Source organism: Micropterus dolomieu, linkage group LG18, assembly GCF_021292245.1.
Source record: "Micropterus dolomieu isolate WLL.071019.BEF.003 ecotype Adirondacks linkage group LG18, ASM2129224v1, whole genome shotgun sequence".
Classification (NCBI taxonomy): domain Eukaryota; kingdom Metazoa; phylum Chordata; class Actinopteri; order Centrarchiformes; family Centrarchidae; genus Micropterus; species Micropterus dolomieu.
The window spans coordinates 18,566,209-18,585,754 of NC_060167.1; the positions used below are offsets into that span (position 1 = coordinate 18,566,209).

Below are 19,546 nucleotides of genomic sequence, written 5' to 3' on the forward strand. Positions count from 1 at the left end.
ACAAAATAATAAAGAAGAAAAGAATTTACTGACAAATTACTCAAGCACAATTTTTACTTTAATGTCCTTCACACAGAAGTACAGCTATTCAAAAATCACACTGATAGGTGATTGCACATTTTTCCATTAATAAAACTAGTAATAATGATGAAAACTTTCAAAAAAGACACTGCTGTTTTATATCTTTGTGTAAATGCAACACATGTCCACAGCTACTGACGATTATCCACAAGGTCTTCAGCTCATCTTGAACAAGTTCCCAGTCATCATGGCCACAAACTCTGAAATAATTAAGATTAGCAGTATGAATAGCTAAAATAAGATTTTTATATAATTGACTTATTAAACTGTACACAACATTTATTTCAATCTGAGGACTCTTTTTTTTTTTTTTAAAGTAGTGCATTTATACATTTTGAATTAAATATAACATGTAAACAAATGCAATCCTTATAATATAAAACTAAAATATTGTCATTGATGTCATTTAATTACCTAATACACTACAATACTTGGCAGGTTAGAGAGTTCTGGATTCAACCTGAAATATTAGCCAACAAAAATGTATATATTCAAGTACATTTAAATATATATTTTAATTAAGGTTGTAGTGTTCATAACATTTCCTTTCAACACATCCAGTATTTATACATTTTTCAACATAATGGATTCACTGAAAGTATGACTGCAAGTAACTGACCATAAAGATCAAGAGGACATCATTTCTATAAAACAGAACAGCAATACAGTACTGTCAAAATGTACACCTGTGTGATAACTACCTTCCATTAACATTAAATATATGTTTTTATTTTATTTTGTTGTAGTGTGACTATGGACTGTAGTTTAGAATATGAATATACATACCTTCATAATCAATGGTTCCATCACCATCTTTATCAGCCTCCTTCATCATCTGCTCTGCCTCAATCTCATTAAGTGGTTCCCCCGCATTCATCAGTACGTATCTGAAAATTATTTTTTAAACATAAAGGAAACACTGAAAGAGCATGATGGCAAACAAGAGGTTTTATTTATATGACTGCTTTCATCTGGAATTAAATTTAATCCAAATAAATAATTACATGTCACTTTCATAGCTGATGTGCAATCCAGTATGAAACCGATCAAATTAGAGTGTAGAGGAAAAGCTCATCTTTTCTGTCACTTATATTTTTCTTACTTGAGTGTGTTCCAGTCAATATATCCCTTGGCATCTTTGTCAAATACTTTAAAAGCAGCTCTGAGTTCAGCATCCTGGTTCTTGGTTCTTTCGTGGTACAGTGCCATCAGACCCAGGAAGCTGTCACAATTAAATACACCTTTACCTGAAATGTCACAAAAAATCATCTGTCAAAAACAACATCATTATCTGTGTGCAGCACAGTAACTTGTTTATTAATTAGGGGGACAGAGAGAGTACACAAAGACAGACATATTTATATAGAAGAGAAACACAACGCGTTTATGTGAAGTCAAATCAAGTACAATGCCAGCTTTTACTACAATCCTGCAACCCAACGTACATTATCTCTGAAAAATGCTAGTGGTGTCTATTTCCACAAATGTCCAGAGAAAAAATATTGCTTTTAGGAAGAAAATGTTTTTTGCTGTTTTAGCATTAAAGAACATCTTCCATTTTCTTATTTTTTTTTCTAAGAACCAAACCATTTCAGCTTCATTTTACGAATTATCTAGATTCTTCTTGGATAAACACATACAGCTGAGATGCTGTGATTTTAAAATCTAGCAATGTTTTACATCCAGAACTGAATCAGCATTAATCACAGTTTATTGGAAAGGCGAAAAAAATGCAATCTCTGCCATAAATCTTAGACATCAAAATAACAAAAATCTAATGAATTAAAATGGCAGCATTCAAGTTCAGAGATAAAAGGGAGGTATAAATAGAGAAGAGTAAGAGTAGGGGAAATAGGAAATAGGAAACAGGAAAGGAAATGACAAATTAAATTTTCAGCATAACAGATGAAATGACAAATATAGCTCCTTGTGGAGCCATATGTCAGTGCTTTGCAGGGCACATAATGAGTCACATGACAGTGGCTGGAGATGTAACTTCAGATTGCTTAGTTGCAGTTTGTTTCTTAAGTTTTCTTTCTTAAGTAGTAAAACACTGACCCCTAGTGATTAATGTGGTAACCAGCAGTAAAAACAGAAAACTGCTGCATTAGATAATGCCATGCTTCTTTCTAATGCACTTTGGAAGATGTTACTCTCTTGCACATGGGTTCACTTTATAAATCCTAAATCTGTCTATTTGCAGTTAAAATCCAGACTTGATTGGCTGCAAAAGCTAATTCTAAATATGTCTCAAGATTAATTTATCGTAAAACATCATTACAGAACCTTATTTAGCACTTTAATTACTTACTTGGTTTGAGACAAACCTTAGACAGATAAAGCTTCTACTTCCATCCTCACCTCCCGGTGCAGCTCAGAATACATGCAAGACATTGCTTAAAAGCATTTAAAGGCATTGTTCATGTATGTAAATAGAACCATTTTACAATCCGTGCTTCAAGACCTTTTACGGCACATAAAGGATGGCTAATCACCCATGAGGAATATTCTGATACTGATCTCAACTAACAAATGGGAAACACTAAACAGTGTAGTTATATAGGAAAATAACTTGTTTCGTAAAATTGTAATTGATTAAAATATGAAGTTATTATCCCAAAGCAGACAGGGCAAAAGACAAGATAACAAAATATGTAAACTATCTGATGCGTTTCCTGACCTCAACATCACATGGTCCACTTATGGGACCATTTGTTGTGGGGGCAGCCCGGCTGATGTCGAGTGTCCCGGTTTTTTCTCATTTCATTTTCGCGCTGTTTTGTTTTCCTGTAATCTGCCTGCCTCCCTGTCTCCTCCCCTGCGTGCTCTCTCTGCTCCTGGGCCCAGCCAACGACCCGCACCTGCATCTCGTCAGCCACCTCCTCTGCCTGTATATCAACCCCGGTTCTCCACACCATCTCCGCTTGATTGTCGTTGCTCCCAACTTGGTGCCACAAGCTCCTGATAACTCCTGCAGTGATCTCTGTTTTCCAGTCCTTGTTTTTTGTCCTGCGTCTAACCCTGTCCTTCTGCTTTCCTTCCCAGGTTCACTCACCTTCGCCCTCCGTTCAGTCAGCTGGGCTCGCCCACCGGTCCTCTCCTCTCGGGCATCCTCCACGGCGCCCCCCGCTCCTCACCACACCACTTCCTTCCCCGGTCCCCTGCCTCCCATAGCTCCCTCGCCTCACTTCCTCCATCTCGCCAGCTCCTCAGTCCTCTGTGCCCACATCCCCCGGCGTCCGCCTCACCTCCATCTCCTCTTCCCCAGCCCCTCTGTTACCTCTAAATAAACCACCTTTCAACTGAGTGTTGCGTTTGGGTCCGTTCTGTCCCATTCCCTAACACCATTAACAGTCAAAAACACTGCCACCACTCTGGCCCCAAAAATACAGTTGAATCAACTGCTTTTTGATAATTATGTGCATCAAAAAGAGATAATTTATGGTAGGGCTGTTGTAGTATTTTATTTACATATATAATAAAGTTGAAGTTCAAGTGATATGCTTTCACAGGTGTGTGCAAGACCTCAACTATTTAATCTATATTATCTTAATCTCAGTCAGTGGCCCACATATGTCAAAAAGACGATCTAAGAATATCCATTGTTGTATCCATTTTAGTTAAATGTATTTTACAGAATGATACATTTCCATAGTACAGGGTTTACAGTCATTGCAGGCTTATATTTACCATCTTTGTCCACATCTTTGGCCATCTGGCTGAGCTCTCTCTTTGTCGGATTGATTCCCATTAAACTCATCAGTCTCTCCAGCTCCTGTGTCTTCACATCTCCATTTCCCTCTTCATCGAACATCTCAAAAACTCCTTTGTACTCTGTGATCTGCTCTTGTGTTAACTTGCTGGCCTGGAAGAAGGTTGCTTAGTAAGTTGCAGTATTTGATATTAGTAGTTAAGAGTAAAGATCAGCATGGCAAAGCTTCTGCAATTACTTCACGTTGAATTTTACCTATGTTAGTATGAACAATTTTGTATGTTAAGTTAGTTCCTGTCTCTTAATGTTCTCACCATTTTCTTTGATAGTCCAAACACGCCTGAGGACAAGCACTGTGACAACAGTTACTGTAGAATGAGAGGATCTCTTAGCCTCATTATTACTACACTTCAACCGCTCTTTCCCCAGAGCTTAGAAGAGCATGCTTCAAGACCTTTTATGGCACTTAAAGGATGGACTTGCTAATCACCCATGAGGAATATTCGGATACTGATCTCAACTAACAAATGGGAAACACTAAACAGTATATAGGAAAATAACTTGTTTGGTAAAATAGTAATTGATTAAAATATGATGTTATTATCCCAAGGCAGACAGGGCAAAAGACAAGATAACAAAATATGTAAACTATCTGATGCATTTCCTGACCTCAACATCACATGGTCCACTTATGGGAACTGCAATTAGCTTTCTGTTAGCCATTAGCAGGTGTTTGTGCAGACCCCAGTGACTCTCATGAAAGCAGACAACCATATAAGGAGGCACTTAACTACAAGAAGTTATTTCCAACATTGCAATGGGAACATTAAGAATGTCACATTTGTTGGTTGAGGGGAAGAGCTATGAATCTGTATGCCACATGTCTCCAATGATCCTCTGTGTATTAATAGAGTTTGAGTGAAAATACAACACCAAGTAAACCTAAATGAAAACTGTAACACTGACTTAATCAAGGTACTGAGACTTTATTTTTACATTAGCCGATAGTCAGCAAGTTAATCAATAAAACTGCAATGTATGTTGTTCTGTCCTATATTCTGTTTTTTACACTCAAGATGAACAATTGCACTGTAAGCCGAATAGCCCATCATTTACCGTAACCACTAATGAAATAGTACAAGTCAGAACTAGCCATAACAAGATGGTTCCTTTTAGACCTTTTAGTAAACTTTGTATAAATCTTCTACAGTTTTTCCCACATTCCCAGAGATTGCCATAGGACAGATGTTTATTATGTATTTGGTGTAATCTGTGCTGTCAAACAACAGCATTAGGCTTAATTCTGTCTGTCTGTGTGATCATATAACGTGATCATGATCCCTCAGACATCCTGGACTTGAGGAAAACTAACCAACTAAACTAAAGGAGGGGCACCTTTATGTAAGCTTTGTCTGGGGGAAAATTTTACCTGGCTGAAATAAACAGTTTACATTCATTGGACTCCTTCTGACTTACACAACTTGGTGTAATAGATTGTTTATTGATACATGAAAGGGTTTAACAAAAGATTTTCTCCTACAATTGCCCTAACAGTGTTGTAACAAGCAATACTGTATGTGATCAGGCAAAGAAAAGCACAAATATCTGCATTTTTGCAATTAAATTATTTGCATGTCATGAGCAAATGCTAGTATCAAAATTCTGCTGACAAGCCATAATAAAGATGATCCTGATAAATAATAATTGCCATTTAGTTTCACTTCATGTGCGGGTTGATTCAGACATCTGGTACCAGATTATTATAAAGATATCCCAAGTATTCTTTGTTATGCATGTAATGAAAATTATGGATAAACTTTTTAAAAAAGAGTGGTCAACAATCATTTTGACAAATCTTAAAAAGGCATCCAAAATGGCCTTTTGACATAGGCAATTTTAAAACTGCTATATATTGCAACTACGGTTTTATATCTTGCTACTAAATAAACCTTATGTTGAGATTGTTTTGCCAACTACTGTTTCGATGGTCAGGAATGAATTTTCAATCATAGTTTTATATCTACACTAGTAAGAACCGCACCATAACAACATTTGATTAAAGTTTTAGTGATGTAAGATAAACCTGAACCTACTTCAAGCCCCCGACAGTATGTAAAGAACAGAGAGAAGGGGGAGGTATGCACAGGACTGAAAGAAAGATAGTTGATAGAGGAAATGCAAGGAGGGATGAGAGGATGAACGGGTGTGGAGTGAATGTGTGATGGAGTGGAAAAGTGGGTGGATTGAGAAAACAAACAAGGCAAACAGAGGATTGGTTAACCAGGTATAAAGTTAGGCTTGACAGGTGGTTAGAGGTGTGACCTTGCTCCTGACCCTTACTTAACTTGTTCACTTAATTTACTCAACACAAATTTATAGTTAAAAGCACATTTATCAATTCACATCATTCAACTGAAAGCAATTATTTTATGAGTTCCAACCACAGATGCTTTTTATAGAAAGTGTTTGGTATATTGTAGGGTTTTTTTTCTGGTACAATGCACTTTAGTACTGGATTAAAATGCAAACAAATTTTAAGTTGTGAGATGCTCATTGCTCTAAAGGAATTCTACTTAGTGATATTTTTTAAATGATAGGACTACTTGTGATTGTTTCATTAGCTTGACTGTGTGTGATTGCTGATTTATGTGGCTGAATTGTCTTATTTTAATTTTGTATGCAAGTTAGTTATCCAGCTATCTCTCGTAAAAGATGTTCTCAATGCCCACTTAGCTTAACTAACTTCTATTTGTTTGTGTGTGACAGCAAATGCCAATTTAAAGGACATCATGTCTATTTAACAAATTAAAGTTAATGTGTTGCACATAGGTAGTTTATTTTGTGATGTTTCAGGGAAATTTATGTTTGTTTAACTGTGACAGCTTCCTAAAATTGCCTCAGTAAGTAGTTAAATACAACAAGGGGTTCTTTTGAAATAGTTCAAGGGACTGGCTATACTGCAAGTCAACTGAAAACGATAAACTAAACCGCACTACACACTAATTATCTAAGGCAAGGTTGACTTGGTGACACTGCTATTATTAGCTAACTATAGACAGCCCTGCTGAAATCATTAATGCCACTTCCTACTTTAGGAGCCAAGTTGGGGCCCGAGTTCAGTTAGGCTTGATTACAGGGGGGCACCGTGTTCTCTTGGCTTTCAGTCAACTCTTGTTGAACGCAAGACAAAATAAATAAGTGTATAACATTGCTGAAAGCGACTGATCACGCATCTCCAACTGTAGTTAGATAAAACACCAATCGAAGGTTCTCTACCCGTCGCTGCTGCAGCGTGGGGTTTCCCAGCGCTGACTGCAGGGTTACCGCGCCCATCTCGTCGTTCGATGGCCGGACGAGAGTGTTACTACGGAAAGGGCAGATGTTAAGCTTGGCAAAGGGGAGACAGTAGGCTGTCTTGTTGAATGAGGTATAGTGACTTTAAAGATTAGCTTTTTTGTTTGCCTTCAGTACAAGGCTAGTGGGTGTGATTTCCCCCTCCCCTCCCCGGTTGGCTGACTGAGGTTGTCTAGCTCCATAGCGGTACGTTAGCCTGCGTTGGGGAAGGGCTGCTCCTCGGAAAACTAACGTTAGCTGGCTGGCTAGTTAGTAAGCTAGCGTCGTGGTGTTCGTTGATGCGTGGATCAGAGGTATACGCCGTCTTGTTTTCCAGTCAATGCCAAAACGCAAAAACAAACACAAATTGAATCAGGTAAGGTGACATAAAGCGATAGTGATGGTGCTTTCTCATCTCCCACAGGAACGTTAACTGTTTGTGCCATTAGCTAATGAATTGTGGCGGAATTGAACTGTCCGGGGGTGGGGTAACGTTAGCGAAAGCTAGCCGTTCAGTTAGCTAACGATAAGTTGGCTATTTTCTTCTAAGCAAATACAAGTTAGGATGGTACAGGCGTGTCTGTCGCGGTGGATCCTGGCGATCTATAATTACGGCGGCGGATTGCTACAAAACGCATATCCATGTAAATGTATTATGCACTCTATAGCGAAAGCCCCTGGCTGTTAATGTTGGCCAGTGAGGCTTGATGTCAGTGATGGCCGAGCGAAGGTGCTTCTTGGCCTATAATACTGAACTCAAAGTACTGGGAAAATAATAGCCAAAATAAATTGAAGACAACTGTGATGATAATGTTAGCACATTGTGATTGTACTAGGTTGCATTGCACTCTAAATGTTGCATTTAAAGATGTTGCTGTCAGTTGATGATGACACACTGGGTTGGGCAGGAACAATAAACGTCCCGTAAACAAATTAACAGCAAATGTTAGGTATTTGGCGACCGCAGAGCAGACCGCATCACTAATTAACTTAAACATTCAACGCTGTATGTGTCTATACATATATATATGCAGTCGCACTTTATTAACGTGAGTTATTATATCCGCGTTAACACCCTTTTTTTCACAAGCCAAACTAATAAGTTAGCACATTGCTGCCTTCCTGCAACGAAACGGCCCCGCCGGTGCAACGCCTTAACTTGGGTTAGTAATGTTAGTTATTTATCACCAGTTAGCTAATTGGCAGTAATGCAGCCATGGACGATAGATAGTCATGTACTTTATAAAAAAACATCGCGTCTGTTAGTGTATTTTGTGCTTACTTAAGTCAAACAGGCCATAGCCGCCGACCTTGCAGTTATATACAGACTCGCGTCCACCTCAGGATTAGAGTATAATATACTGATACGCCGTAATCGAATAAACTGTGTACTGTCGGGTTTAACGAGCTTGTTAGTATGTAAGTAAGTGGATTTCTGCAGGCCAATCAACCATCGAGTTTCTAGTTGTATCCACTAGGTTGGCTTGTGGCTAACTACATAGCACTCCGTGCAATTGCGGAAGAGCTGCTGAGTCTACCCTTAAGTGGCTGTGGCTACGTTTTTTGTGTGTGCTTTAGATGCTACTAGCTAGTTGGTTTATCTGTCATAAAATTCATCGGATCGGAAACTGTTAAATCACTAGTGAAATAGTTACTAATCCAGAGTTACATTCTTGAATACTAGCTCTGCCATGCCTCTAGGCCTACACTGCCAAGCCTGCTAGCAAGCTAACTAGCGGACAGCAGTCTGCAAGATGGCGTTTAGCTGCATCTTCTTAGATTTCCATCAGTGCAAGTTATATTATCGTTACATTGTGCAGGGTTCAGTAAATATAGAAATTCGATTAGGCTCAATCAGATACTAATAGTCTAATCCTCAGTATTTTGCCACATTATGGTGCTCAGTTGCAACAGATCTTCCCCTAAAATATGTGCAACGACTCTGTAGCCCTACCTTCTGAACAAATTAGTGTAACAAACGGAGTAAAACGGCTTTCCAGTAGCCATTCAAATACAATGCAAACTATTCTACTGTTGTAGGCAAATCACAGTACTGCACACAGTGACTAAGTCAACTATCAGTTCACCACATTCAGTCTTGGTTAAACCTATGCACAGACATCAGTTAGAAAATATACAGGTCTGTTGCATTGTACATCCTAGTTTATTAGTGTAGTAATTGTACAGTATCTGATCACGCAGGACAGCTGGAAGAGAGGGACTGTAATAATAGGCTTGTGATTACCCTGGTAGCATGAAAATCCAGGCACTTACTTTAAGCATGTTTTGTGTAAAAGAATTAAGATTAAACTCATCCTTTTTATGATTGGGAAAACATATTTCTAATGCCTGGGCTGGCTTTGCCAGCTGTTTATGTTAGTGGACATGGATAGGATTAGAGACCCATTGACTGAAGGTTTTAGCTTTTAGGATTATGTAGTTGCTCAGTGATATTGCTGGTTATGGCCTTTTCCATGATCCAGCTTTAGACCTGTGAAACATTGCATTATCATCGTTTAACAGTACAGATAAGCTGACTTGTCCTTTGAGAACAGATGTATACTACTGCAGAGAGCGATACATTTAATATTTTAACTGGAAATGTAGGAGACACCTTTTAGAAAATAGCAAGCACAGACTGGCCTTAAGGGACCTGAGAACAGCTAGTGAGCTACAACTCCAGGCTGTTTGCCACTGCTCATTGTTTATCATGCAGTCAGCTGACTGTGATCAGGCGCTTGGAAAGGAGAAGTGATGAGGGAGAGGAACTCCTTAACTGCAAGCATCTACAGAGATCAATGGGAAATGATTATTAATACTTTCTGAAGGTGGAGTATTTAAAAGTCAGATGTATAAATTGACTCCAGGCTTTCTTACTTTTGGATTTACAGTTGTAGTTTTAGGGTTTGGTATAAAAACAGTGAAGTATGAAAATTAATTACATCTTGTAATTGTTTGGTTAAAGTGTTTATGAATTTAATACATCACTGAAGAGCTATTCAAGTTCACCATTTAGTAGTGACATAAACCTGTCAGGTTTAACACAATAGCCTGTAATTTCATCATCAGAACTGAAAGCTAAATAATGACCTCAGAGTTAGATTTAGGTAGGATGATTTTGCTAAGAAATTTTTTATTTAAACACACACACAAACGTACGTGCTTAAAACCAAATGAACAATTTTGTAATGTTAATACATTAAATATACAGTATCAATCATTCACTACTACTGTGGGCATTGGTAAACTTTGTTATCTGAAAATACAATTCAGCACAACTGAATAAACTTGAATGTAATTTTCTCAGAGCTAAATATTGTATCAATGTAAGAAGTTGGGAATATTATTTCAGAGAGATTTCAAGGTGAGAATGATATTCTGCCATCACTTGAGGATACTGCATAATTACATTCCATGATACGTTTATTTATAGATTGAGTGTAAGAGGATAACCTGTGTTTAAAAAGGTCAACCAATCAGAGGACACAAAGGATAACATAGTCAGGTAGAGAAGATTTTCAGTCTTGTCCTGAAACCTCAGGGACGTAGGCCTACTGACTGATATACACCAGGGAAGCTAAGAGGGAAGGAAAGGTTGGTCAAACTAAATGGTGCACTGCTATTTGCAATCTGTGTAAAATCTAAATCAGAGTTTAGTAATTTGTCAGAGTTTGTCACGTGTGCTAATATATTTTTTTCTTAAACATTGTAATGTTGCACTTTGAGCGGTTACATGTGTTATGCAAATATCTGTTATTTGTTTTTTCCAAGAGACAAGTGGGCAATATGTCCTTCATAAAAGCAGCATGCACAGACTATGGTTTCATATGTGATGAGAGTTACTATGTATTTAAAGAAAGGGGTTTCTGGGTTGTTATCTTATGTAAAATATCTCTAGAAAGTTGCCTTTTGGATGTAATTTTTAAAAACTTAACTGAACAGTGGTTTTACGGTACTGTAATGCTTAATCTGTTGAAAATCCTAATTGATGTTGCATTTGGTCAAAATTGTGTGCATACTCAGTTTTTGTTTGTTAGCTAGTTTTCTGGGTGTAGTCAGAAATTGTGTGTGAGTGCCACAAAACAATTCTGTACACCATTTTAAACATACGCACATTAAGATTATTATGGATTTGTTTCCTAATGTACCTCTGTTAGACACACTTGAATAATTTAATTAGACGGATCTGAGAAGGGTGTCCATTTGCCAGAATAACTTTTGTTGGTGAGCAATCGGTAACTATTTCTCACCTAATAAACCAACTACTAGCCTAATTTCAAAATAAGACACTATATATATATATATATATATATTAAGCTGTTGACAACATTTGCTTGCGGTCATGTTACCTTCGTGGTGTTGCATTGTGCTACCTTTTCAAAAACTGCTTTTAACTTGGACAGCACGTCATCAAACAGTTGGATATGTCTTAAAAGTCTGCTACAGAAATCGACAAATAGAATACTGGATCAATTTTCTTATTTTTACAAAAGATTTTACATTTTGATTTGGTTAAAGTAATCTAAAAATATGGTTTCCATAGAGTGTTGTTTGGTCCAGTCATCGTCTTAACACTTTTATTTGATATCACAGTCCGTGTAAATTAAGTTGCGTCTGGTACAGGACAGGTCATAACTCTTGAAATGACTTGAAATAATGCAATTTATTTGCTTTAATAAATGAGACTTGATGTAGTTCAAGATATGGTTATTATATTTAGTGTGCTGTTTTGATCATGACATGAGTTTTTAAAATGTATTTTATTAGATGAAATTTGAGAGTGCCTCAAGGCCCTGTATTAATATAAGTGGCTTATTGATCACTTGGCTAAAATTCTGAGTATCCTAGGGATTGAGGTCAACAGGATAATGACTGCTTCTCAGATCATTGGAAAGTCATGCCTTAACAGGATTTGACTGGCAATCTAAATTGTGTCAGGATTATGTTAGCGACATTGCAGTGGGGAAGTGAGATTGTACTGTATGACCTTGAATTTAAAATGAACATTTGTGTGAATGATTAAAGTGCTTCTTTTATTCTTTTTTAGATCAACAAGTGCCCCGGTAGCTGGAGTAAGGTAATTGAAAAAGCAGAATAAAATGAGTGAACTGGACCAGTTACGCCAAGAGGCAGAGCAGCTCAAAAATCAGATCAGAGTGAGTCATTTTATACCATACCACCAATTACCCTGTACAAGAAAGATTGCTATGAGATGGAAAAGTCCAGTGTTAAATATTTGAGTTTTTCTTCTTTTCAGGATGCCAGGAAAGCATGCGCAGATGCCACACTTTCACAGGTAACATATAACATTATGATGTTTCTCTTGGGTTGAAAAGAATTTGGTCTGAAATTAACCAGAGTACTTAATATTTTGTAGATTACAGCTAACATTGACCCCGTGGGCCGAATCCAGATGCGTACAAGACGAACGCTACGGGGTCATTTGGCTAAAATCTATGCCATGCATTGGGGAACAGATTCCAGGTAAACATAACCAGAAGCCAGAATTTTTGACTTCCGTGTACAGGGAGATTTGGTTTAAGTTGCTTTATGTAAAATGTTGAGTACAGTGCAAAGGTTAAACATAAGAGTTGTTACTGATGCGGGTGATATTTTATTATTACACTGTCTTTTAGCAGTTTGGCATGTATCTTTTTCCTGCAGTTCTTTTCTCTCTGTTTTTGGCTTATTTTTCTATATGGGGGGGGGGGAGATTTTGTGTGACATCTCTAATTGGTGGTGTGTTTATATTGCTGTTCTCATTTGTGTAGGCTCTTGGTCAGTGCCTCTCAAGATGGCAAACTCATTATTTGGGACAGCTATACCACAAATAAGGTAAGCAGTGTTTTTGACATGTATTAATGAAGTAAGGATTGAATCAATGCAGATCTGTCATCTAATTGGAAAGCAAAGTAACGGCACAGCAGCAGTTTAAACTTGCAGATTAAGGCATGTCAGTGGTGCCATCTTGCTGCAAATAAAGTCATAATAGCTGCTGCATTTCTAAAACTTGAGGCACTTTCAGACAAAGCAGATAGATGAATGATATGGGCCTGGTTTCTGGTGCTATATTATATTTTGCAGCATGCACCTATTCGCGTAGTTATACTAGAATTAGAAGGAGGGAAACTAAATCAGCATGCATTCTATTGGAATAAATTCAAAAGAGTTGCGCATCAGCTGAGAGAGGGGCATTTGTGGCCTTTCCTTTGGGGCAGATGTGCAGTTAGTGTGATTGGTGGAAAAAGTGTATATTTTGCATGCCTAATAGGCAATTTGACAGCGCGTAATTCTCTATTTTGTCTGTAGGGGAGGGTCAAGTTGAAGCTTTTGTGGTGACACAGAACATTTTACATTAAGCTTGATACAGCAGGCAATAAATCCAACAGGGAATTATAAGATTAAAGGGTCATTCTTCCAATGTATCTGTAGAGCTGCTGAGAAGATTGCAGTTGAAATTAAGCTACAACATCAAGCTGTCTGTGAGTGCCACTGATTTTACAGGATGCTGTCTAATGTCTAAACAGTACAGTTTGTGCTCTGTTCTCATTTCACTTGCTGCTGTTACTTTGGGTCACGGGCACTTCACTTGGTGACCTGGCCTGGAAGTCACAAGAGCAGTGGGTGTTCAAATAATCTATGGATATTGTTGCATGTAATGGCATCCTGGTATTAAAGAATTTCCATAGTGCTAAAATAGGGCCTTTTTCAAAAGGTTGCTACAAAATGAAAATTTAATTCTTGACACACTCTTTTGTTTAGTTATTAAACTAGCTACTATAAATTCTAATTTTCTTTGACAAAAATAGGCTTAATTTATACATATTACATATTTTTTTGTATGCGTCTTCTAACTTTTGTTGTAGGTTCACGCCATTCCACTTCGATCCTCCTGGGTCATGACTTGTGCATATGCACCTTCAGGAAATTATGTGGCCTGTGGCGGCTTAGACAACATCTGCTCCATTTACAACCTGAAAACACGCGAGGGGAATGTACGTGTGAGCCGCGAGCTCGCTGGACATACAGGTACCACTATCATTTTCATGTCATATCATAAGAATTACAATGAAACGGGCATTAATAACAGTGGGCAGTTACAAAATTGGCAACATTACTGTATTTGACAGGACAGTTAATATTGTAAGCTAGCTTACTTCTGTCTAACATCAGGCTTGCTTTCCGATGGACGGTTCGATTGGGAGCCTAGACGTGGAAAACGAATGCATAAAGCCACACAGAAAAATGTACTTAAACACAGAACTACTCGGGCAGCAGAGCTGTCTGACTAAGATGGTACTTTAAAAATCAGTTGACATAAGTCTATGTAATTCCCAAAACTACAGGGTTCTGAAATCTAAGAGTTGACTTATTTACTCTATTTGATTCTGATTGTGCATATTTCTGCAAATATGGGAATTGAATATATAGTTATTTGTCTACTGCTAGTTATATATCTGACATGGACGTTCATACTAATAACTCCTCAATTGACTCTTTGAATATCAGGATACCTGTCCTGTTGTCGTTTTCTTGATGACAACCAGATTGTTACAAGCTCTGGGGATACCACTTGGTAAGTAAAAGGATCGACTACAATGGGTTGCTATACTATCAATGCAAACTGTATCTTAATGGTATATTTTATTTTATAGTGCACTTTGGGACATTGAGACTGGCCAGCAGACAACCACATTTGCTGGACACACAGGTGATGTCATGAGCCTGTCATTGGCCCCTGACGCACGGTTATTCGTCTCTGGTGCTTGTGATGCCTCCGCTAAACTCTGGGACGTCCGAGAGGGCATGTGCAGACAGACATTTACTGGCCATGAGTCCGACATCAATGCCATCTGTGTAAGTTATTGAAAAATGTGCTTTAGCATTTTATTTGTATTAAATTTCTTTAGTTTTTTTTGTGATTTCCTCTGTTGTGCATTAATGATTTCTCTTGTCATTTTTAGTTCTTCCCTAATGGCAATGCCTTTGCCACGGGCTCCGATGACGCCACCTGCAGGCTGTTTGATCTGCGTGCTGATCAGGAATTAATGATCTACTCTCATGACAATATTATATGTGGCATCACCTCTGTTGCATTCTCAAAGAGTGGCCGTCTTCTTCTGGCGGGATATGATGACTTCAACTGTAATGTGTGGGACACACTAAAGGCTGACCGTGCTGGTAAGTCAGATAGCAGCCTTATTACCTACATGCTACAAAAATACTCTTGGTAAATACTCAATGATTAGACATACAAAGCAATGAAGTGTACTTTTTGCTGTCTTTTATTCCGGTAGACTAAATTGTTGTACTTTTCTAGGTGTGTTGGCTGGACATGACAACCGTGTTAGCTGCCTGGGAGTTACTGATGATGGCATGGCAGTTGCAACAGGATCCTGGGACAGTTTTCTGAAGATCTGGAATTGAAGCCTAAAGGTTCTGAAGGTTTTTTTCTTTGTCTTTTTTTTTTTTTTTTTTTTACATTTTCTTAAATTTGTACCTTAGGCTGTTCCTAGTCCTAAACCTGTCGTGGCATATTTTTTTTGAAGCCTCATCTTTTGCTTGGCTGGAGTAGAAGCCGGTGTGCTCTTGTGCTTCTTTTGTCCCTTCACAGGTTTAAGAGAGTTGTGCGTTCAATGAAATGTCTTTCTGTTTCGTGGTCTTTTGCTGGGGTGCACATGACACCTGTTGGCTTGAATGGATCCTTGCAGTCTCCTGCATGATCAGAAAAACATTCTTTTTCACTAAGCTCTAGGTAAACTGCAACTGCGTCTAGCATTTGTTACAGCTTGTTTTTTTTTTTTTCTTACAAGACGTGCTGTATGGAGAAATAAATCCAACTGGTGATGGTGGTGCATCTATTACACTGGCCAATTGTGTGCATTTTAATAGACACTTCAGCCACTTTAATGTCAAACTTTACAACAGTACTTTAGAAGGAATTGCTGTTGTGATATGCTGCCAACTTTAAAAAGAAATATTCCACTGCAAAAATGTATTCCCCGTGTTTTTAAAATTGGCTTTAGGCTAAGGCTTCAACATATTGACACTTATTTGGCAGGCACCCCAAAAATGTAAAAAAAAAAAGTACATATATGGTTCTAAACATATTGATGTTTTTTGTTTTTAATTACACTGAATTCTTGGAATAAATTAATGTCTTCGATTTGGTGGGGTCCCCAAAAGGCCAAACAGCTGTAAGCTTGTCTCTACAGCTGGTTGTAGATATAATGAACATAAGCAGCTTGCTGCATTCTTATGTCAGTCTCTGTGATTAGATAGCTTTTTGTTAAATCTTTGCCAATTAGGTCTTAAAATGACACTTGACAATAGGTTCAAATTAGCTAAATTGTAGATCAGGTTAGTTAAATTCTAAATGTAATTTGTCTTTGTTTCCCAGATGTTCTTTTAACTCCAAAGTTGACTGGAAGACCATTACAACTTCAGAATGTTCACAGCATCTTCTTCAACACTGTTTAAACTGACTTGGACACCACAAAAAATGAAGGGAAACCAATGCCTTTCCTACACAAAGAAGAGCACAATTGTTTATCACCTAGTTAAGAAAGGATCTCCTGTGGTATCAAATCAGAAACTTGTGCATTCCTTCTTGGACCATTTTTATGTTACCTTGAAAGAGAAAACACTATCATCCCATGCAAATGTGTGCGTCTTGAAAGCAAATGTTGGAGTGTAATTGTACAAATTATTTAACTTTTTTTTTTTTTTTTTTTTTTTTTAAGAATTCTATTCTGATGGTTTGTTCTTGATGGCTTTCCTTTTGTCATATTTCTTTAGTGGTTTTTAGATATGTTTGAATTGAAGCTTGTCTTTCTAATCCAGTTAAATCATATAAGACAGATGAGAGAAAACATGCAGCAAGTAATGCAAGTAAAAGCTTGGATCATATTACACGAGCAGCTTTCAAAATGTCCATGATGTATTTATATACTAGCTGTTTTTGTTTCATCACAGCCTTTTGCACATGAAGAAGCTTTGCCTCTCAACTAATACTATGTTAACTAACCAAGCACATGCTATAAGTTATGAATGCTCATTCCAGTACAAAAGGAGTTATTACGAGTAACTTATACAGTTAACCCCCTTAATTCTTGTACATGCCTTTTGACTTTGGGTGGGAAGGGGTGGGGTAGCAAGGTAGGTGCTGAGATAATTGGGGCATGGCTGGATTTTATTATATGGATGGGGGATTGTGTTTAGCATCCACTTTGAGTGAAACACCTCACCTGACTAAATAGACACTTCCTTTGCTTGGGACTGCAGTTGCAACTCTGTGAATGAAATGTACAAATCAATGTCTGAAAATAATGGTCTGATATTTTAAGTTAAGACATTAATTTTGTCTGCCATGAGTTAATTTAGATGTGCATGCTGTAGACTTGCTTTCAATGGTGCAAATTCCTAGATTTTGTTTTTATTTCTGAAAAGGAGAGTAAACCCTATTGATTGATCTTAATAGAAGCCAATTGTTTGGGCTCTAACTCCACATACATCATGTACCAATACTGGTAACGCTATGCACCAGAGTGAGCAAGAATGGAGAACAACTTAATATTGACTGCATAGTTGGTGTAAATTATGCTTACCAGTTCTATTGATGCCAAGTTTTGTAATAATTATAACAATCATTGTGACAATTCTATCCTTGGCGAGTTTTTCTCTCCTTCAAAATCTCAGCACTCAATGGAACAAAAACGTCCTCACATACTGTCCATACTAAAACTTTTGTACATTTCTTTTTCTTTTTTTTTTTTTTTTCTTGGTCTTAAATTGAAAATCGGAGCATCTGAATGATAACATTTCACTGTATACAGAAGCACTTTTGTTAAAGTTGTGACATATTTTCACTTTTCTTTTTTTTTCTGCAATGATGTACAATAAATGTGATGTATTCGTGTGTGGCCACAAGTGAAAATGCAATTCAACTGAGATGGATTCCCCTTTCTCTTTCCATTAATATTATAGAGCTCTGCACCCTTATGTACCTTTTCACTTTTTCATTTCAGTCTGTTGGTGTTACACGGTGAGCTGGATGCAAGATAGATACTGTACTAAATTGTACTGTTATTGATTGAAAAATGTAATAAAAAGCTGTTTGAGATCTCTTTTTGTTGAGTTGAATCCAAAAGCTGCATTGAGATGTTTTGTTTTTCTAAGGGTGTTAATGTGTCATTCAGAAAGTGAATGTGACTGTCTCTGCTTTGGAATTAATATTTGTGTGGAGATAGCTTTTCACTATTGTTAAAGTGAGGCAAGCAACAGAAGGCCACATTTTAAGGTAAAAACCAACAAGCTGATGGTACCTATAAAGTTAAGCTTTGTTTAGTCAGGATTCTGGGATGGAACATAGTTTAAGACCATAAAATACTTATGGTCAGCTCATTTCAGTCCTAGTTCAAATGAAAGCTACACCACTTTGTGGGTTAATGAATTACAAGTTGCTGGCTTGCTCTCTACATTTGCCACGCAGCAGCTCTTTTATTATTACTAGAGTATACTTTTACAAGGTATCTGTCACTGTTAGATAAACCAGCACTAAAAGTACTGTAGTTTTAGTGTACACAAAGCTGTAAATTTTGGTAAATCAAAACTCATGCTCGTGGGTGGAATATTTAAATTGAACTGTATTGTACTGCCCGTTTTATCTTTCATAGACTTACAGGATTTTGGATTTCTATTTTTAAGTAAGTGTACAAGTAGATCAACCATTTAATATTGTTGGATGGCTTTGGAACAAGTTTACAGATTTTTAGACTAAATTGATTTGATGACATCCTCTTTATCAACCTGTTTAATATAAACGTCTAGAAACAAACAAATGCCAGTCTCCTCTACACATCACAGAAAAAATCCCGTGGCAACCCCCCCCAAAAAAACGGGTAAAGGTTTGAAGATGTAACACTTGGCCTCTTGATACATCAAATGTCTTCTTTTCATCCCCTAACCCCAAAAAACTACTTAACCAATACATGTTTACATTTACATGTGTCTGACGCAGCTTGTGACTGAAACACGAAGTGATTCAGCGGTCATCCGTTATTAAAAGCCCATCTAATGGTACAAGAGAAAGAAGAACGTTTTAAATTGAAGATAAATCTTTCTGATCAAATATTTTGACATTTCGCATCACGGGCTGAAGATTATAAATCCCATACCAACCGCCATCTTGCCATCTCTGTCACATGGATACGGAAGCTGCTGTAGTGGACGCATTAAACTGGGCCTACCATGCTCCCTTACAGGGGGGAGCGATATGAAAACGATATCAACAATACAATACAAAAAACAAACGCACACACAATATAATAGTAGTGTTTAATTTACAACATTATACTTACGAATAAATAAATTACTGCCAATATTAATTACAAACTGTAGCAATATTATCCGCCATGAAAT

At 37.5% G+C, this 19,546-nt stretch overlaps 2 protein-coding genes across 9 annotated transcripts; one reads left to right on the top strand and one right to left on the bottom strand.

The window, feature by feature from the left end:
• Positions 1-40: 40 nt before the first annotated feature.
• Positions 41-19,336, bottom strand: LOC123987445 (calglandulin-like). 3 transcript variants are annotated; one of them, XM_046076375.1, is made up of 5 exons: positions 19,303-19,336; positions 3,772-3,946; positions 1,184-1,328; positions 868-968; positions 41-281 (listed from the first exon to the last, which is right to left on the bottom strand). In XM_046076375.1, exons 1-5 carry the CDS (start codon positions 19,318-19,320, stop codon positions 238-240), a joined length of 483 nt encoding a protein of 160 aa, XP_045932331.1. In that variant the 5' UTR covers positions 19,321-19,336; the 3' UTR covers positions 41-237. The 3 variants fall into 3 exon arrangements, with proteins under 3 accessions (XP_045932331.1, XP_045932332.1, XP_045932330.1); XM_046076376.1 differs by having other exon boundaries at positions 19,307-19,334; XM_046076374.1 differs by lacking the exon at positions 19,303-19,336 and adding an exon at positions 7,070-7,186.
• Positions 7,069-18,248, top strand: gnb1b (guanine nucleotide binding protein (G protein), beta polypeptide 1b). Of its 6 annotated transcripts, XR_006829132.1 has the most exons (12): positions 7,345-7,502; positions 12,174-12,282; positions 12,384-12,422; positions 12,504-12,610; positions 12,898-12,961; positions 13,993-14,155; positions 14,636-14,702; positions 14,782-14,983; positions 15,091-15,307; positions 15,447-15,562; positions 15,741-15,881; positions 16,527-18,248. XR_006829132.1 is itself a non-coding variant. In XM_046076365.1 (11 exons), the coding sequence occupies exons 2-10, from the start codon at positions 12,226-12,228 to the stop codon at positions 15,551-15,553; spliced, it is 1,023 nt and encodes a 340-aa protein (XP_045932321.1). In that variant the 5' UTR covers positions 7,069-7,220; positions 12,174-12,225; the 3' UTR covers positions 15,554-15,562; positions 16,527-18,248. The 6 variants fall into 6 exon arrangements, 5 of the variants coding, with proteins under 5 accessions (XP_045932321.1, XP_045932323.1, XP_045932325.1 ...); XM_046076365.1 differs by lacking the exons at positions 7,345-7,502; positions 15,741-15,881 and adding an exon at positions 7,069-7,220; XM_046076367.1 differs by lacking the exons at positions 7,345-7,502; positions 15,741-15,881 and adding an exon at positions 7,210-7,333.
• Positions 19,337-19,546: the final 210 nt, after the last annotated feature.

What these genes read in the sequence shown, in the direction of transcription:
- LOC123987445 (XM_046076374.1), bottom strand. Translation starts at nt 7,126, where the DNA reads ATGGGCGCGGTAACCCTGCAGTCAGCGCTGGGAAACCCCACGCTGCAG. An exon ending in CCACGCTGCAGCAGCGACGG is followed by an intron (nt 3,947 to 7,069) that starts GTAGAGAACCTT and finishes ACCTTCTTCCAG; the next exon opens with GCCAGCAAGTTAACACAAGA. An exon ending in CAAAGATGTGGACAAAGATG is followed by an intron (nt 1,329 to 3,771) that starts GTAAATATAAGC and finishes GTGACATTTCAG; the next exon opens with GTAAAGGTGTATTTAATTGT.
- gnb1b (XM_046076365.1), top strand. Translation starts at nt 12,226, where the DNA reads ATGAGTGAACTGGACCAGTTACGCCAAGAGGCAGAGCAGCTCAAAAAT. An exon ending in AGCTCTGGGGATACCACTTG is followed by an intron (nt 14,703 to 14,781) that starts GTAAGTAAAAGG and finishes TTTATTTTATAG; the next exon opens with TGCACTTTGGGACATTGAGA. An exon ending in CCGACATCAATGCCATCTGT is followed by an intron (nt 14,984 to 15,090) that starts GTAAGTTATTGA and finishes TGTCATTTTTAG; the next exon opens with TTCTTCCCTAATGGCAATGC.